A 17413-nucleotide genomic window follows, 5' to 3' on the forward strand; every position below is an offset into this window, starting at 1 on the left:
ACTCCCAAGCTGCAAACCTGCGTCTTCAGGGGGAGTGTAACCCCATCCAGCACAGGCTGTAACCCTATACGCTGTTCGGCCTTACGACTGACCAGTAGGACCTCTGTCTTGTCTGGATTCAATTTCAATTTGTTAGCTCTCATCCAGTCCGACACAGCAGCTAGACACCGATTCAAGGTCTGGACAGCCTCCTTGGTGACAGGTGAGAAGGAGTGACAGATCTGGACATCATCTGCATAGAGATAACATCTCAGTCCAAAACTCCTAATGATCTCCCCCAGTGGCTTCATGTAGATGTTAAATAACATTGGGGACAGAATCGAACCCTGTGGGACTCCACACAACAACGGTTATGGGGCCGAACAGGTGTCACCCAGTAACACCTTCTGGGACCGTCCCTCAAGAAATGACTGGAGCCACTGCAAAGCAGTACCCCCAAGACCCATGTCCATGAGGCGTCCCAGAAGGATACCGTGATCGACGGTATCGAAGGCCGCTGAGAGGTCCAGCAGAACTAACAGGGACACACTCCCCCTGTCCAGCTCCCTGCGAAGATCATCTACCAAGGCGACCAAGGCTGTTTCCATTCCATGTCCCGGTCTAAAGCCCGACTGTGCCGGATCAAGATAATCAGTGTCTACCAGAAATCCCTGGAGTTGTGCTGCCACCACACATTCCAGGACTTTGCCCAAATAGGGGAGATTGGAAACTGGCTGATAGTTGTCTAATTGAGTGGGGTCCAATGATGGTTTTTTCAACAGCGGTTTGATAATAGCTTGTTTTAAGCTCGCTGGAATTTTGCCCTCCTGTAAGGAGGCATTAACCACCACCTTCACCCACTCTGCCAAACCCCCTCTGGCTTCTTTTATCAGCCAGGATGGACAGGGGTCTAGGATGCATGTGGTGGGTCGCACCTCTCCAAGGATCCTGTCCACATCCTCAAGCTGAACCAATTGAAATGAATCCAACAAAACCTGACAAGCAGATGCTCTTGTTACATTCTCAGAGACTGCAGGTAAAGTGGTGTCAAAAACCGACCGAATCCGCACAATTTTATCTGCGAAAAATCGAGCAAACACTTCACCCCCCCCCCCCAAATTATCTAACAGCTAGTGTCATGCTAGAGTGAGTTTTCTTCAATTTGGGAAAAGTCCAGGGCAATATAAGCTCTTACTCTCAGTCATTCATTTATTTATTGAAACAGTGACATCCCATCCTATATCAAAAGAACTCAAAATAGCATACAAATTTAAAAATCAATGCAACAGCATTTAAATTTTAAACAGGAATGTGTTTTTTTAAAAAAATTAACAACCTAAAGCCCATGAAAACACCTTAAAACCATTCAGTTATGACATGATAGCAGAGATCCCTTTTGTATAGTATTCTCCAACTGAAATGGCAAGTTTTGTGCTTCTCTTTCTGTTCAATGACCAGTTGAGATAAGATTTCCCCTACTAAGAAGACCAATATCTTTGGTTTGGAGAGTATTAGGTCTTCTGTGAGGCAAATGGGAACCCCTGACAAATTGGATTAAGTTCTTCCAACATTTTGTGGCTATTATGGGTGGGGCACATAAGAGCTGTAGCCCAAAGCCTTTCAAGAGTCTTATGTTAGGAAAGGCTGATTTCAGCATTGAAAGGTAATTACCCTTTCTTGGTGACCATAAGCAAAGCCAGTGTAATCATCTAAAATATTTTAGTTACAAATCAACTTGACCACTTGTCATTATGAAAAAAATAAGCTGAGTATTTTTTTTTATTTCAGGAATGCTATATATGTAATCAAATTGGTATTGCCATTAGTAAGTGACCTTCATCTTTATATTGCAAGAAATCATACTCCTTGTTTTGGTCTTACAGAACATAAATAGCACAAGCAATATTCCAATTATAGAAATAATAATATTGAATCATTTGGAGTTTTTAATAAAAGGGGTATAATATATCAGAAATTCCTTTCTGCTTAAATAACCTGCATATAGGATCTTTGGAAAAAAAATATTATAGTTTACAAAAACCTCCCTTGCTTTTTCATGCTGATTTGACAGAAGACTGAATTAGGGTGGTGTAGGATTAAGAATGGTTTAGGGTTTACAGATAGACTATTGACCTCATGGGATGGGGTGAAATCAGCATCCTGGGACACTTTCACCCCATACACAGAATGGAGACTGATGCCAGACATCACATGATGTCATGTGACTTTTGATGTTGTGCTGGCTTCCCACAAGGGTGCCACTTTCCCCATGTGATGGGGAAAGCATAGTGAGAGGGAGAAGCTCTTCTTTCCTTGCCAGAAGCCAGGCAAAGGGGGACGTTTTCTGATAAGGTTGTAAGTATTTGGAAAACAGCAAATGAGAATCACTAGGGTGGCTAAAGTTCTTTCTTTGAATGCATTTTTCTTGCTCCTTGGCAGGGGGTTGGACAGTCCACGAGGTCTCTTCCAACAATGATTCTATGATTCTATTCCATGGTTATGACTGAAGTTTCTATTCTTAAATTATGGGAGCAGAAATGTTCCAAGTTTAAGAGCTGGTGCTTTTATTTTTTTTAATGATTCCTTATATTTTGTTTTCATAAGGATCTGTAATGTGGATGACCATGGCCATATAGCCCAAAAAAACCCTACAACAACTCAGTGAACAAAAATTGTTTCTAGTTTTGTTTCTAGTTTTCTCTTCTCTACAAGTATTGTCTCCTATTCCCACAACTGTGGAAATCAATATGCAAATGCTGTTTTGAAACTGTATTCTCTTAAAAGAGGCACTTAAACATGCCTTTTCATACTTTTGATTTTTGTATTGCAAGATTTGATATGAAAGTGTGAAATCCAAAGGACAGTTATACTCCAGTTAGTACATTTATTAGTACCAGAGTTATAGATCAGGTCAGCTTATGCTGGAATTTACAAAGATCAATTAAAGTAAATTTCACCTAGCTTTTACCGAGCTTCTATTTACTGAATCAGGGACAATCTGTTTACTAGAACGTTGTATTATTATTATTATTATTATTACTTTATTATTATTTCACATTGCTGATGTTGTGTGCTTTCAAGTCATGTCTGACTTATAAAAACCCTGAGGATCACTTATCTTGACGTTATCTTGGCAAGATGTCTTCAGCAGGGGTTTGACATTGCTTTCCTCTAAAGTGAGAGAGAATAATTCAGCTGTAGAAACCTCCCAGGAGGTTTCAACAGCTGAATAGAGAGTCAAATCCTGGTCTCATGGAAACCTATTTCAGCAACCAAACCACCATGCCACACTGATCTATGGATAACTAAACCCATAGATACAGAATCTGTAGGTATGGAGGGGCAAATATATTTTCAATATTCCAAATTAAATGCCTGTATGTATCTTTGTGTGTGTGCATGTGTGTGTATGTATGTATGTATATGTGTATGTATACATACAAATATACCCATATAGATAGATAGATGTAAATATAGAACCCTGTCACAAAAGGAAGTTATCTCTGATTTTTTCATATGAGTGCCTAAGTGTATAATCACATGACACATTGTTCCTTTCATCTGCAACCCGTCGTGACTGATATGCAAATAGTAAACGTCCAGTAGCTTTTGAAAGAAGGGTTGGAAAGTATCTTCATCCATCCTTTGTCTTTCTAGGTGCATCAGACTGGAAGCTGGATGAGAGAAAATTGCAGGGGGAGGGGGGCGGGGCAGGAGAGAAGACACTGGATAATAGGAGATGTGGGAGACTGAATCAGAGGAGATCACATGGTAGGAGAAAACTGGATGAGAGAGAAACAAACTGCACAATGATAATACATACCTACAGTCTGTGTTTTAATTTGGCTCAGAAGTTGTGGAGTTCAGCAAGATTCCCCCCCCCCTTTCTAAAAAAAAAAAGGAAGACATTGACCTAGGCACATTCTCCAGACAGAGAGGAGCCATCCATCTGCCATGTACTGAGTTACTGTGCATTCTTTTATTTGCTGTGGGAAGGAGTGTGATCTGGTTTGTCTGTATCTAGTATATTTTCAAATGACACGGGTTACCAGTGGGAAAACTGTTTCCCCCTTTGAGTGTTATAAGGTCCATAGATATTAGATGTATATAATTTGATTGTTTTATTTTTATTTTTTTTAAACTGGTCTTTTACACAACTTTGGCCACCATTAGCTAGCATTTTCCCTGGAGATATGCCATCAGTTTTGTGATGCTAAAAAAAGATTGTTTGTACAGCTATCAAACAAATTATATTTGCATTCATGTGCAAATAAAAGTTGTAATACAAATTAGATTTGCATTCATATGCAAATAAAATATATTAATTGTAGCTGTGCAAAAAGTTGATATTCCAAAAAAAAAAAAAGATAACAAGAATGTGGCTTTTAATATTGTATGCATGCTGTTGATTGAAGTCTTTGAATATTAACATTACATCTAGTTAGGTTAATTAAGCAAGTATTAACACACTAACTACAAATGGTTTCCATGTTTTTATGCTGAAAATGTGATTTCTTAAACTAGAAAGTGATCATGGTTCTGCTAGCACTCCTTATCAAGCATTTCCAATCCAAATATAAATGCATAGAGGAGAGCCTTTTGCTTCTATCTGTGGCAATTCTTCTAATACAATCTGAAAAGCACAGAGGCATTTGGCAAATGAAATAGCTATCAGAGCAATGCGTAACCTCAAAGTTACTTAACTTTGATTTTGGTTTAAAGACCAGCCAAGTTGCAGAAAAAGACAGAGCAAATGAAAAGAAAGAAATGTAATCTTCTATTTAGCTGGATATAGGAGAAAGTTATGTGCTGTGATTACTAATGCAATATACTATTTCTTAACTCAGACCCCCCCCCCCCCCCAAAAAAAAAAATCATAGTGCCAAAGGCTAAAATAAAGATACAGTGGCCAGTTTTGCAAACAGCAGTAAATCAAAATGTATTGGGAGTGAGGCAGTGTGTTGGTGCATGATGCCCAATCGCCATTGCGATAAGCATGAGCAAGAAAACAACAAACAACAATAACAACAAAGTTTTAGTTCAAGGTTTCTTTTGTGATGATTGAACCTTGCATTCTGGCTTGTTTCTCCTTAAGCAAACTAGACTCATTACTTGTCATTTGCATAGAGTTTATTTAGTAGTATTCATCATATTGTCCACCCAGATTTCCATATTATTTTGACTTACATCAACTGTGCTACTCCACTCATTTTCTTCTCCAAAGTAGCAATGAAAAATTTCCTTAATAATATTGCAATGCAAAATATTAATTCATTCATAAGATATGCTGTTTCTTATGCAAATTAACCATGTGGATTTTTATGCAGAATAAATTCCCAGTTAAACCTTTGCTGCATAGAAAACAGCATTGTTTTGCACATAAAATCATTGTCTACACAGAAAATGGAGTTATATGTACAGAAAAAAATGTTTCTCAAAACCACCACATGCTAATTCTGTATAGGATAAATTCCAAAATATGAAACTTCTCTTCAGTCCAAAATTTTTCTATACAGTGTTCCCTTGCTATTTTGCAGTTTGCTTATTGTGGACTCACTGTTTCATGGGTTTTTCCTCTACCCCCCCCCCCTCGGAGCCATGGATAGGGGGAGGAGGAGGAAGGATGAGGAAGAGGAGGAGAGGAGGGGGAGTCAGGCGCTGGGCCCTACCCTGGGCTTGCCTCCAGGCTCATTGGTGGTGGCTTCCTCCTCCTCGCCGCCTCTGCTGCTCCTGGCTTGGAAGCCCCTTGGACTGTTGATGGCACTGCCAGACTGGGCTGAGGCCTAAGACCAGCCTGGTAGTGCCATCAACAGCACCCAAAGGGCCTCCCAGGTCAGCAGCAACAGAGGGAGCAAGTAAGAGGAGGATCCATCCACTCGGAGGAGCCTCCTCCTCCTCGCGGCCTCTGCTGCTCCTGGCCTCGGAAGCCCCTTGATGGCACTCAGCCCAGCCTGGCAGTGCCATCAATGGTGCCCAGGGGGCCTCTGAGGACAGGAGCAGCAGAGGTGGTGAGAAGGAGGAGGCCACCACCAAGTGGTCCCTACTTCGCGGACTTTCACTTATTGCGGATGGTCCTGGAATGGAACACCCATGATAAGTGAGGGAACACTGTATCCTTTAATGCAGTTTGACACCATTTTAACAGCTATGGCTTATTGCTATTGAATCCTAGAAGTTGTTATTTTACACATTCTTTAACCTTCTCTGCAAAACTACAAATTCCAGGATTCCAAATCATTGAGACACAAAAGTTAGGTGGTTTTTTTCCCCCTCATGTCAGGAGTGATTTGAGAAACTGCAAGTTGTTTCTGGTGAATTGGCCATCTGCAAGGACATTGCCCAGGGGATGCCCAGATGTTTTACCATTCTGTGGGAGGCTTACCTCATGTCCTCGCATGAGAAGCTGGAGGTGAAAAATGGGAGCTCACTCCACTTCCCCAGATTTGAACCATTGACCTTTTGGTAAGCAGTCCTACAAGGGTTTAACCCATGGCATGACCAGGGGATCCTAGCAGTTAGGTCAAACTACATTAATTCTGCAGTGTAGATGCACCCCTAGTTTCTTGAGACTCCAAAAACATGTTTTAGACCATTTACAAATATTATCTGCATTGAGAGCTAAATGCATATAATTCTGAAAACTTGAAAAAAATTAGTTGTAACAATAACTTTTCTATTAGTCAACTTGCCTGTTACAAAAGATTTGTTACTGGACACATACTGAGCAAAGACAATTTATAGAACAATTACATCCTATGACTTCTTGCTAGAAGGTGTAAATATTTTATGTTTTTCCATTCTTTTTTATAACTGTATGGCAGACATTTTCAAACTTCTTGGCATTTCGTAATTTACAATCCCAGTAAAATTTCCCTTGCACTTTCAGTGAACAGTCATCAGTTATCTAAAGACAGGCCAAAGCACTCACTAGTTTCAGATTGACTTGCAGGTTTCTAGCAAGTCATCTCATGAAGGCAAACCAAATTGTGTGAATTTACCACAAATGCATCAATTGGTGTAAAGCAATTGTGAGAGCTGAATTACACATCTCTGTATATGTGTGTGTGAGAGAGAGAAAAAGAGTGGGAGGGAAAAAAAGTATTATAAGGGGGGAAAGATGGACTGAAGGAAGGTTGCATTTTTATGGCAGCCAAATGGAAACCTGAGCTTTGCAGGGGATTTCTAATACTGTTATGCATGACTTGTGCCATGAGCAAAGTGTTCACAGCTGGCCATTGCTTTTTTATGCTGCATGATGTCCCATTAGTACTTATCAGTATATTGCTGCCCAAGCCAAGAGTGCTGTCTGGGCCTTTGGCCCACAATGACATCTCAGTTCTTGTCTCTGCAGCTTGCTCCCATGTGAGCTTTATTTGTTGTAGCCATATAGGTCAGTGTTTTGACATCAGGTTAGCTTTTATCTTATGTGTCTATTGCTTTATGATTTCTCTTATTTTCAAAGGGTCTCATTGAATTTCACTGATGCTGCTTCAACGCTGGGACCACAGACGTCTGAACAAATCCTGAGCCTGGGAAATCAGTGCAACTAAGGGCAGCAAGCTGCTTAGTGGCTCATGTCAACACTCTGATTACATTCTCATAATATTATGTGCAGCCGCCAGGGGAATGAAAGATTTCCTTACTAACATTTGCTCAGATTGCACCAGGGAAAAGTAATTGTGTTCCAGTTAGTCTTAGAGACAGGAAGATTTAAGGTTACACATCTGCTCTGCCAATGTTTTCCTGGGTAGCTGTTGGAAGTTGCTGTGTCTCATCTTTGCTTCCATTCTAGTACATAGAAAGAGCACTTATAGAGGTATGAGAGATATGTTATATTATCAGCATGGATCCACTCATTGACAACAACATTGCGGTTGAACTGCCATCTTCATTTATATAGATGTGGATAAAACAGTTCCAGACCTTTTGAATTTCCAACTTTGCAAAATAAACATATTTTCTTTGGCTTTATGGAATATTTTGTATAATCTAACATACATTGCAAATGAGTTTTCTCATCCTAGGTGTCTTGAACCTTTAATAGGTAAATTATGGGATGATTGTATGGAATATCCCATTTGTGATATGTTGTGTTAGTGAATGAGTGGATGTTTGAGAGTGCAAGTAAAATTCTTGACCACACACTAGACACAGGAATTCCCACTACTGAATATGAAAGGGAAAAGAAAGTGTAAAATTATGATAGAGAATGATGCCTATTTGCCTATTGATTATATGTTTGATGAAGACCACTATCTCGCTTTTAGAGAAGGATGAATTGATTAGTGAACATATGTGATCCTAAATCCAATAACTAATTCCAAGTAGAGTAGACCCATTAAATAAAGAAGATACATGAGTGTTGATTTGTCATTCACAAATGGATCCATTTGTTCTATTCAAGTTGACTGGGAATATAAAAGAGCAAATTGTACAGAACATTCCCATGCATATGTTTCTTTTTGAACAAGGTTCAGGGGACTAGTTTTAAGAACTTTATGCTATGTCCAAAACACCTCCCCAGGAAGCTGCAAAGCCTTTTGGAGGCACCATTATTCTTCTGTTTAGTACTAATGGTAAGAGAAGAGGCAATGACAAGAAGTTACTGGTTTGGGTTCCAAGGTGAAGAGAAAAAGAGAGTGCACTACATCTAAGGGTGCATCTACACTAAAGAATGAATGCAGCTCTATTTCCCTTTAAGTGTCATGACTCAATTCTATGGAATCACGGAACTTTGGTGAAAAGCCAACAGTGATTGACATAGAAAGCCAAAAATGGTATAAAGCCACAACTCCCATGGTTCTACAGCACTGAGTAATGGGGTCTACCTGCATTGCTTATAAAGTGCAGATGTACCCAGAGTCAAGCCCAGTTCTATATTGTCAAATTGGCCTCTAATCAAATCAACTCCATGAGCAGCCCTAGTACTGAATTTTCTTCAAGAATAGAAATGGCCTCATTAGCCATTCTAGCTAAAAACTGAGAGTGTAATGCATTGCTTATTGCTGTTGCAGGTGCTAAATATTCATCACTGAATTTAAAATAAACAATTTGGCCTAGGGGTCCTGATCCCCCTAGACCAGAATTCCTCAAACTGTGCTCCCCCAGATATTCTGGACTTCAGCTCCTACAGTTCCTAACAGCTGGTAAACTGGCTGGGATTTCTGGAAGCTGAAATCCAAAACACCCAGAGGAGCACAATTTGAGGAACGCTGCCCTAGACTGTTACTGTTACTCCATACAGCATAAGGAGTAACACTTTATTTCAGCATTTATGAAATAACCTATTACTTCAGCTTGTTACAAAGATGAGATGCTAATGTGCTGTATTATTGTGCTACTTGTTACATTTATAATACAATATTTTCCTTTGAGAGAGAAAGATTACAATTGATAAGAGTGGCTCAAAGCTTTTCTGTAAAAATTAAAAGCAGAGTGCCTCGAAAACATTATTTTGAGAATAGGTTTTGAAAGTGAAATGATTGGGTCTCCTAGAAATAAGGAGAGTATAAATTAAACAAACAAAGTAGAAACTTTGATGATATCAAATAAGGTTGTTTCAACCTTTCTTGTCATAATACTTTTTGAAATGTACCTTAATTGCCCCCAAGAAATAACTGCTCTTAACTGGTTAAATTTAAACTCTGCTAAAATAGTAGTTCTTAAAGTTTCTAGTTATTTGTGAGCATTAAGACAGATAAGCTTCATGTGACTTGCTTTATTAATGATTAATAATGAGGGCAAATAATTACGGCCATGACCACAAAGCCTTTTCACTGTAAAAGCTAATTTTGATACATCTCCTAGGTTTGTAAGAAATTTAAGGGATCTTTTATATATTTGTAAAAGAAGAGTCTGGGAAAAAGTTGCTGAAAGGTATGCTAAAAAATCATTCTGAACTATTTATTAACACTGATTTTGTGAAGTCTATCTTAACTTGAAACAAAGTTAAGCCCTTGTAAAGAGCTTTCTATTGATCTATTGGTTGAGATTCTGCATGGCTTAAGGTAAGCTCTCAAAAGATGAGTTTCCTAGATAAAGGGAACAAAATTCACAGCAACACTCAGATCCTTTTCAGAATTTCCATATCAAAGCTCTATGTTTTGCAATATAGCTCATCTCCTTTGCAGACTGACAAAATGAAGGTAAATTCAGACAATCTCATTTTAGATAGAAGAGGAGAGTGTCTCTCATTCATGTTCCAAGTCACATTTTTCAAACAGTACTGTTGGGTGGTGGAAGATCCTTCTTCACATAAGATAAACCAAAGTATGAATTTGGTCAATGCAGGTGTTCTCAAATAAAGATCATTGGAGTGATCATAGCAATATCTTCCAAGTAGCTTTGGAAGTCCATGTGAGAAAAGAAGTAAGGATGATGTGAGTGGGTATAACAAGCTGTTTGCCAGGTAAATGATTATTATGATGGTGATGAGGATATCACGTGTTAGTCCTTCAAATGAACACTAAATCTTAAAGTACCCAAGTAACATTCTGATGTTCTTCAGAAAATACATAAAGTGAAGAGGGAAGAGCTGTAGTTTGGGTTGATGTTGAGATCAACTTCAAAGATTTTTGTGGCTGCCTACAATAGAATCTAAATCAACACACACAAGGGAGATCTAGAAAGGCCTTATAATCTCTGGAACTCTGTTGCATTTAAGAATTGACTGGTTTGATCATTAACTGGACATTGAAAATGTGTTTTTAGTAATTTTTTATCTACTAATTTGAAGGATTTTAATTAGACTGCTGTTTTGGGGTAGTGCTTTGTTTCATGATCTCTGGTTTTATTAAGCTGGGTGCTGCTTTAAGGTTATGGCTGGCTTCTGTTGTTTAATGATATTGTGATTGGATGTTGTTGGCTTTTCAGTTTTAATGATGATGCTTTTTAGCTAATTGTAAATTTGTTCAGTTTTATTGAATATTATTTTAAGTCACCCTGTAAAAGTATTATTAAAAGAGAAGGCATAAATTTATTAAATTGAAAAAGCAATGAATACTAGAATCTTCTAGTGTTCATTGCTTTATTCATTTAATACATGTATTAAATGAATTAAGATTCATTATAAGATCCCCAATAAAAATTATGACAGTCTGTCAGCAGTCAGATTAATCTCCTGAAACACTAGGTTGTTCTGGTGCTTGGAGTTTATGAACGGTTTTCCAAAATACCCTTTCTTTTAATTCAGCCGGGGGGGGGGGGGGTTAAAAATGAAAGCACTGGATTTATTTGACTGGAGATCAGAATTCACCAGTTTTATGACAACAGAATGGGCAATTTAGAAAGTGGGCAATATTAGTAGAAAAACTGACTGTTGCAATGCATGTAACGAGGTACACAAATCAATACAGAAAATATAGATGGGCAAGTAGACAAAGGAAAATAACATATAAAGAGAATTCTAGATAAAAAACAGTGAAGTAAAACTGTTTTATTCAGTTGTTTATTTCTAAGGAATCTGAATGTAAACAATATGATATGTTAAATATATAGGCCATAATCCTACCTAGGACATGTAGCTATGATGTCATAGATATGCTGTTTCTCCCAATCCAACCTGCTAAAGCCTACCTTAAAGAAACAAACACCTGAAATAAGCAAATGTGTTCTGCAACACTGGTGAACAGAGTGCTGAAGAATGATGCCTCCAGTCCCCTTCTACCAACTTAGGCTGCAAATCACTTTTGAAGTGTCATCTGCGCTGATGATAGTGTCACCACCTCCTAAGCAAGGAGCTTTGAGATGGTTGAACAGAAGCTCTCTGAAGCTTTATGTTCTCTTACTGCCTATTACAGGGAAAACCAGCTGATTCTTAATCCATTCAAAACACAGACATGTGCTTTTCACCTTAAGAACAGATAAGCATCTCGAGCTCTGAGGATTATTTGGGAAAGAATCCCACTGGAGCATTGCAGCACACCACAATACTTGGGAATTACCCTGGACCATGCTCTTGCTTAAAAGAAGCACTGCTTGACTATCAAGCAAAAAGTGGGTGCTAGAAATAATATCATACGAAAGCTGACTGGCACAACTTGGGGATCACAACCAGGTACAGTTAAGACTTTGCACTTTGCTACTCTGCTGCTGAATATGCATGCCTTGTGTGGAACACATCTTGTCATGTTAAAACAGTGGATGTGGCTCTTAATGAGACATATTGCTGCATTATCACAAGATGTTTACGCCCCACACCACTGGAGAAATTATACTGTTTAGCCGGTATTGCACCACCTAACATCCATCGAGAAGTAGCAACCAACAATAAAAGGACCAAGGCAGTAACATCTCTGGCCCGTCCCCTATTCAGATAGCAGCCAGTACGCCAATACTTTAAATCAAGAAATAGTTTTCTAAGCTCTACAGAGATAATTGATAACCCAAATAAGAGACTCCCTCCTGGGCACGCAGAAGACTGGGCAACTTGGAAGGTATTGAACAAACTGAGCTCTGGCACCTTGAGATGCAGAGCCAACCTTAAGAAATGGGGCCACTTGCAAGACAGGGATTCTCTTATAACAACACCAGAGGCACTCTAAGTGCCCAGCTACTGGTCAAAGAACACTTAGTATAATGCAAAGTTTTAAACTTTTTTGTGTGTTTTTAAATACATTACAACTGTACCCTCGGTTTGCTTCTAACACAGTAAATAAATAAATAAACTTATTTAGGTGATTCCTTATAGTCTGAGGATGATGGCCCTAAAGGGTAGCATCTTTGCAGTGGGTACGTATGTTTTCCGCAGTGAGGACTTTGGTTTCTAGGTGGAAGGAGGCCCAGGGTTGGCTTGACACAACTTCCTCTTGCAACATTTCTTCCTTTCACCCTCCATTCATGCCTCTTTGAATTCTGCAGTACTGCTGGTCGCAGCTGACCTCCAGTTTGAGCACCCAAGGGCCCAGTTCTTGGTGTCTGTGCCACAGATTTGAAGGTTGGCTTTAAACCCTTATTTAAATCTCTTTTCCTTTCCAACAACATTACATTTTCAATTCTTGGGTTGGGAGTATAGTAACTGCTTTGGGAGACAGTGACTGGGCATTTGGACAATGTGGTCAATCCAGTGGAGTCAATAGCACAGGAGCATCACTTCAATGCTGGTGGTCTTTGCTTCTTTCAACACACTGATATTTGTCCAGCTGTCTTGCCAAGAGATCTCCAGGGCTTTTTTGCTTTTTTTTTTTTTGAAGGCAACACTGATGGAATCATTCCAGGAGTTGATTGTGGCATCTTTATACAGTCCACATTTTGCAGGAATATAGCAGGGTTGAGAGGACAATAGCTTTATAAACAAGCACCTTAGTATCTCTATGGATGTCCCATTCCTCAAACACTCTCTGCTTCATTTGGAAAAATGCTACACTCACAGAGCTCAGGCAGTGTTGTATTTCAGTGTCAATGTTGGCTTTTGTGGAGAGGTGGCTGCCAAGGTAGTGGAAATGGTCAACATTTTCTAATGTTACACTATTAAACTATATTTCTGGCATTGCAGAGGGATTGGCTGGTGACTTCTGGAAGAGCAGTTTGGTTTTCTCGATGTTCAATGTGAGACCGAGCTTCTCATATGCTTTTGCAAAGATGATTAGAGTGGTTTGTAGATCTTCTTCTGAATGCACACAACATATGTTATCATCAGCATATTGGAGTTCTATAACAAATGATGTGACCTTGGTTTTGGCTTTCAGTCTGCTGCTACATGATTCCCCCATCCAGTGGGAAGCTTCCCACTAACAAGATGAAGTATCATAGCGATGAAGATGGAAAATAAAATTGGGGCAATAATGCATCCCTGTTTGACACCTGAATCTACCTTAAATTGGTCACTTTGGGAGGCCTTGCTGTCCAAGACTATTGTGATCACATCATCATGGAGGAGCCACAGGATGTTCACAAATTTGTGAGGGCACTTGATTTTTTGGAGGATGGTCCAGAGAGCACTGTGATTGACTGTGTTGAATGCCTTTGCAAGATCAATGAATGCCATGTGCAGAGGTTGATTTTGTTTCCTGCACTTTTCTTGGAGCTGACATTACAACCACCAGCCAACCCAGCTTCTAGCTAGCTGCTAATATCTGGACATCAAATAGTTGAGAGAGCTACTTGAATGACTCATATCTTCATAATATCTTGCAAATCATGAAATCTTGCATATTACAATATTCATATAATGAAAACATCCATTACATTTCTGACTCTGTCTCTTTCTTTTTTAGGTTTTGATACCTACTTTACTTCTCGTACACTGGAAAACAACAGAAGAAATGTATGGTTTGCGGAGTATTGGGAAGAAAACTTCAATTGCAAGTTGACGATTAGTGGATCAAAAAAAGAAGACACTGATCGTAAATGCACGGGTAATTTCATTCTCTTTGTCCTTCTCACGATGCTGTACGTGGCCTGCATTTAAATATCTTTGAAAACTAGTCAGAGGCAGATTGAAAACAGAGAGGATGATAGCAATTGAAATTTCATAAGTTAAGTGAGGGAAAAGGAATAAGCATGAGCCTAGCAAGAAAGAAGAAATAAATTAGGCACAATGTACTCTTTCTATTTCTGCTTGTCCTTCCTTTGGCAACTGTTACTCGTTTCATTGATTTTGTGCTAAAAAGGGTGTTGTTTCATTTTGATTTTTTAAATATATAGTTATTTTGTACAAAAAGACTATATTTGTAAGTACTACTTCTGGGAAAAAAAAACAATGATGTCTTTAAGCATGGAACTTAAACAAATTATGTATTTCTAACAGGGGGTATCTTGATTATAAGTTTTCTCATTTTGAAGACACATAGTTACACAATAGGTGAATGTAAGAAAAATGAGATATGCTCTCGGGATTAAGGCATCCTGCTTTCTATTTACAGTCTCATCACACTAGAACATGGATCCACTTTAAATCCAGTTTCTGCCTCCTTAAGAATTCTGGGATTTATAGTTTAGTGTAGCCCAGAACCTCTCTGGCTGAGCAGTTTAATGGCCCCTCCCTAAACTACAAGCCCCAGAATTCTGCAGGAGGATTTAAAGTGGATTCATACTCTAGTGTGATGAGTTTCCCCAGTCCACCAGTTTCCTAATGTTCCATATAGTGATCATAAAGATTTAATTTGTTAGAATTAGTCGAATCCTCATTTGCAATGATCGTTTCTACCCATTTCTTACAATGGAAAATTACACAGATAAACTCAGGGCTATCTTGGGAGAATTTGCTGCTTGTGAGAAAAAACTTAGCTGTGTGTTCAGCATTCAGAAACTGACTGGATTTCCAGTGTAGCAATGAAATACATCATCCAACAGCCCAAGACAGTTGGACAATTTGAAGGAACAGGATAGGCTATGTGGCACACTATGACTCTCATTCAATTAAAGGAATGGTTAGGAGGCTTAGGAAAAATAGCCAAGAAATTGCTCTTGTTGTCTGCCAATGTTTGTTACCTGAGGTAGCTTTCTTACCACGAGGAGTGTTGCTGTTTCCATTTTTTCCCTGATTTGTCCCAACAAGGGACAAAGCTGCTTAATATAGTTTTTCCCCATGTCAGGTAACATTGAGTAAGTTGGACTCACAGTTTGTTGGATCAGTAATGTTTCAGGGAACCTGCATGACATAAAGAGGGAATCACCCTCTCTTTTTCCCCTCCATTCCCTGAGTTGTGCCAGTGCCCTTGCTAGCATCAGCAGTGGTGCTAAGGGATAGCCAGGGGCTCTTTGGAACTCTGTGGCCACTACTTTGACAGCACCAGGATGACCAAGGTAAGGATGGCTGTCTAGTGGAATTGAACAGGTATTCTGTCCCACTGGTGCAGTGGAATGGATGCAGGCATTGTAGCTGGCCCTGGAACTAGTCCGCAGTACTGCACTCCAGACCAACCACGGGTGTTCCTGCCCATGTAGATGTGCTCTAAGCTGAGACTCTTGTGCTTTGGCTTTATCATAAGTAGAATTGACACATTTTAAAAGACAGTGATACTAGTCAAGGTAGAAAACAGATACAAAGACAGATACAGAAAAGAGTTCTCATTCTCCTGAATTGCAATAAATGAGCAACTGGGGAAACAGTGGTATGATGTAGGAAGCCTTTGTTGATAAGTGAAATTCGAGAATTTTCAGTCGGGCTATTTTCAATACTAGCTTCAAACTGCAGTAATCCAACCAAGAAGTTATCAACTGTGGGATATGGAGATATTTGCTCTTTAAAGAATGGACACAGTTGGGCACAGACAGACCAGGAGAAATGCATGAATACAGCAGCATCTTTCACAGAATGATGCAACTTTGAAGTTGTTTCACATATTACCAAGCAACAGAAGATGTATGAGTGACTCACAATTATCCATCTGTGAAATTGAAATAAAGAACTAAGAAGGTTGTTTTGTAGTGGGGGGGGGGGGGTGGAAGAATAAAATAATCCAATCCAGCAGAGAAGCATAGTTAAAACACTGATTTTAAAATGCTTCAGTTCCTAACTCTTAGAGAGACAATAGTCAAAATTGAATTTGGGGGTATTGAAGTAGCTATTTTAGTTTTCAAAACCAATTGGAAATTGCATAGCTAGTTCTGTCTACATCAAATCTGGACAAACTCTGAGGAATAGAGGATCATTTGTGGGTCATCCATACATTCATCAGACCACATTGACATGTATGGCAAAAACTAGAAATGAGTGAGGGTGGAGCGGAGAGACCTATCCAATTGCTTTCAGATAGGTTTTTTTTTGTTCTATTTATTTATTTATTTGTTTGTTTGTTTGTTGCTATATTGGGATAAAGATCCCAAAAGAATAGTTGTGGTGCAAAATAGATGCTTGGGTTAAATTTCAAATTTCAAAAAAAATGTATTTTGCCTGATTATTATACACAAATGTGCAGTTTGTGAGGTCTGGAAAGGGTTAAGGACTGCATGTGGCACGTGAGCTGCAAAATTTCGACCCTTGTTCTTTATTAAGCCAATTAGATTTGGTTTGTCAGATATTGCAGCTATTTTCTGAGAGGAACAAATGGAAAGAGGAATTGGATTTAGTGCATCATAGCTTCATAAAGTATAAAGGATCATTAATATTAAATGCTGACATTCTTGTATGTTTTATCCGGCTATAGTGCAACCTGAGTATTTTTTATCTAAAAATCTGAAATAATCAAAAACTAAAACTCTGCCAACTGATGGCTTTGAGGAAAGGGAACTAGTTTCACATTCAGCAGTGGCTTTTTTCCTCAAGGATGCCTCACAGGAGGAAGAGAAAGGAGGAGGACTCCACTTACAGAAGGCTATTGTAAAAAGCAGATGTCTGAGATGCTTCCAAACTTGTTTTCTGCCTGACCAATAGTAGTGTGCAGCGGAGCAGATTACTTGCAAAAGTTCCAAGGGTGAATGCACCCAAAGACTTTCTGGGCCTGCATGACACACACACACACACTCTTTCCAAAGCAAGGAGGCAACAGGCAAG

The 17413-nt window shown here is 39.1% G+C and overlaps 1 protein-coding gene across 4 annotated transcripts in view; it reads left to right on the forward strand.

Annotated features, from left to right (window-relative positions):
- GRM7 (glutamate metabotropic receptor 7) overlaps positions 1–17413 on the forward strand; it is a 588333-nt gene that overhangs the window by 365891 nt on the left and 205029 nt on the right. For all 4 annotated transcript variants that reach the window (XM_060766298.2, XM_060766300.2, XM_060766299.2 and 1 more), the window contains exon 5: positions 14193–14333. In XM_060766298.2, coding sequence (XP_060622281.2) covers positions 14193–14333 — 141 coding nt within the window. The remainder of the gene's footprint in view (positions 1–14192; positions 14334–17413) is intronic.

This window comes from Anolis sagrei, chromosome 2, assembly GCF_037176765.1.
Source record: "Anolis sagrei isolate rAnoSag1 chromosome 2, rAnoSag1.mat, whole genome shotgun sequence".
NCBI lineage: Eukaryota > Metazoa > Chordata > Lepidosauria > Squamata > Dactyloidae > Anolis > Anolis sagrei.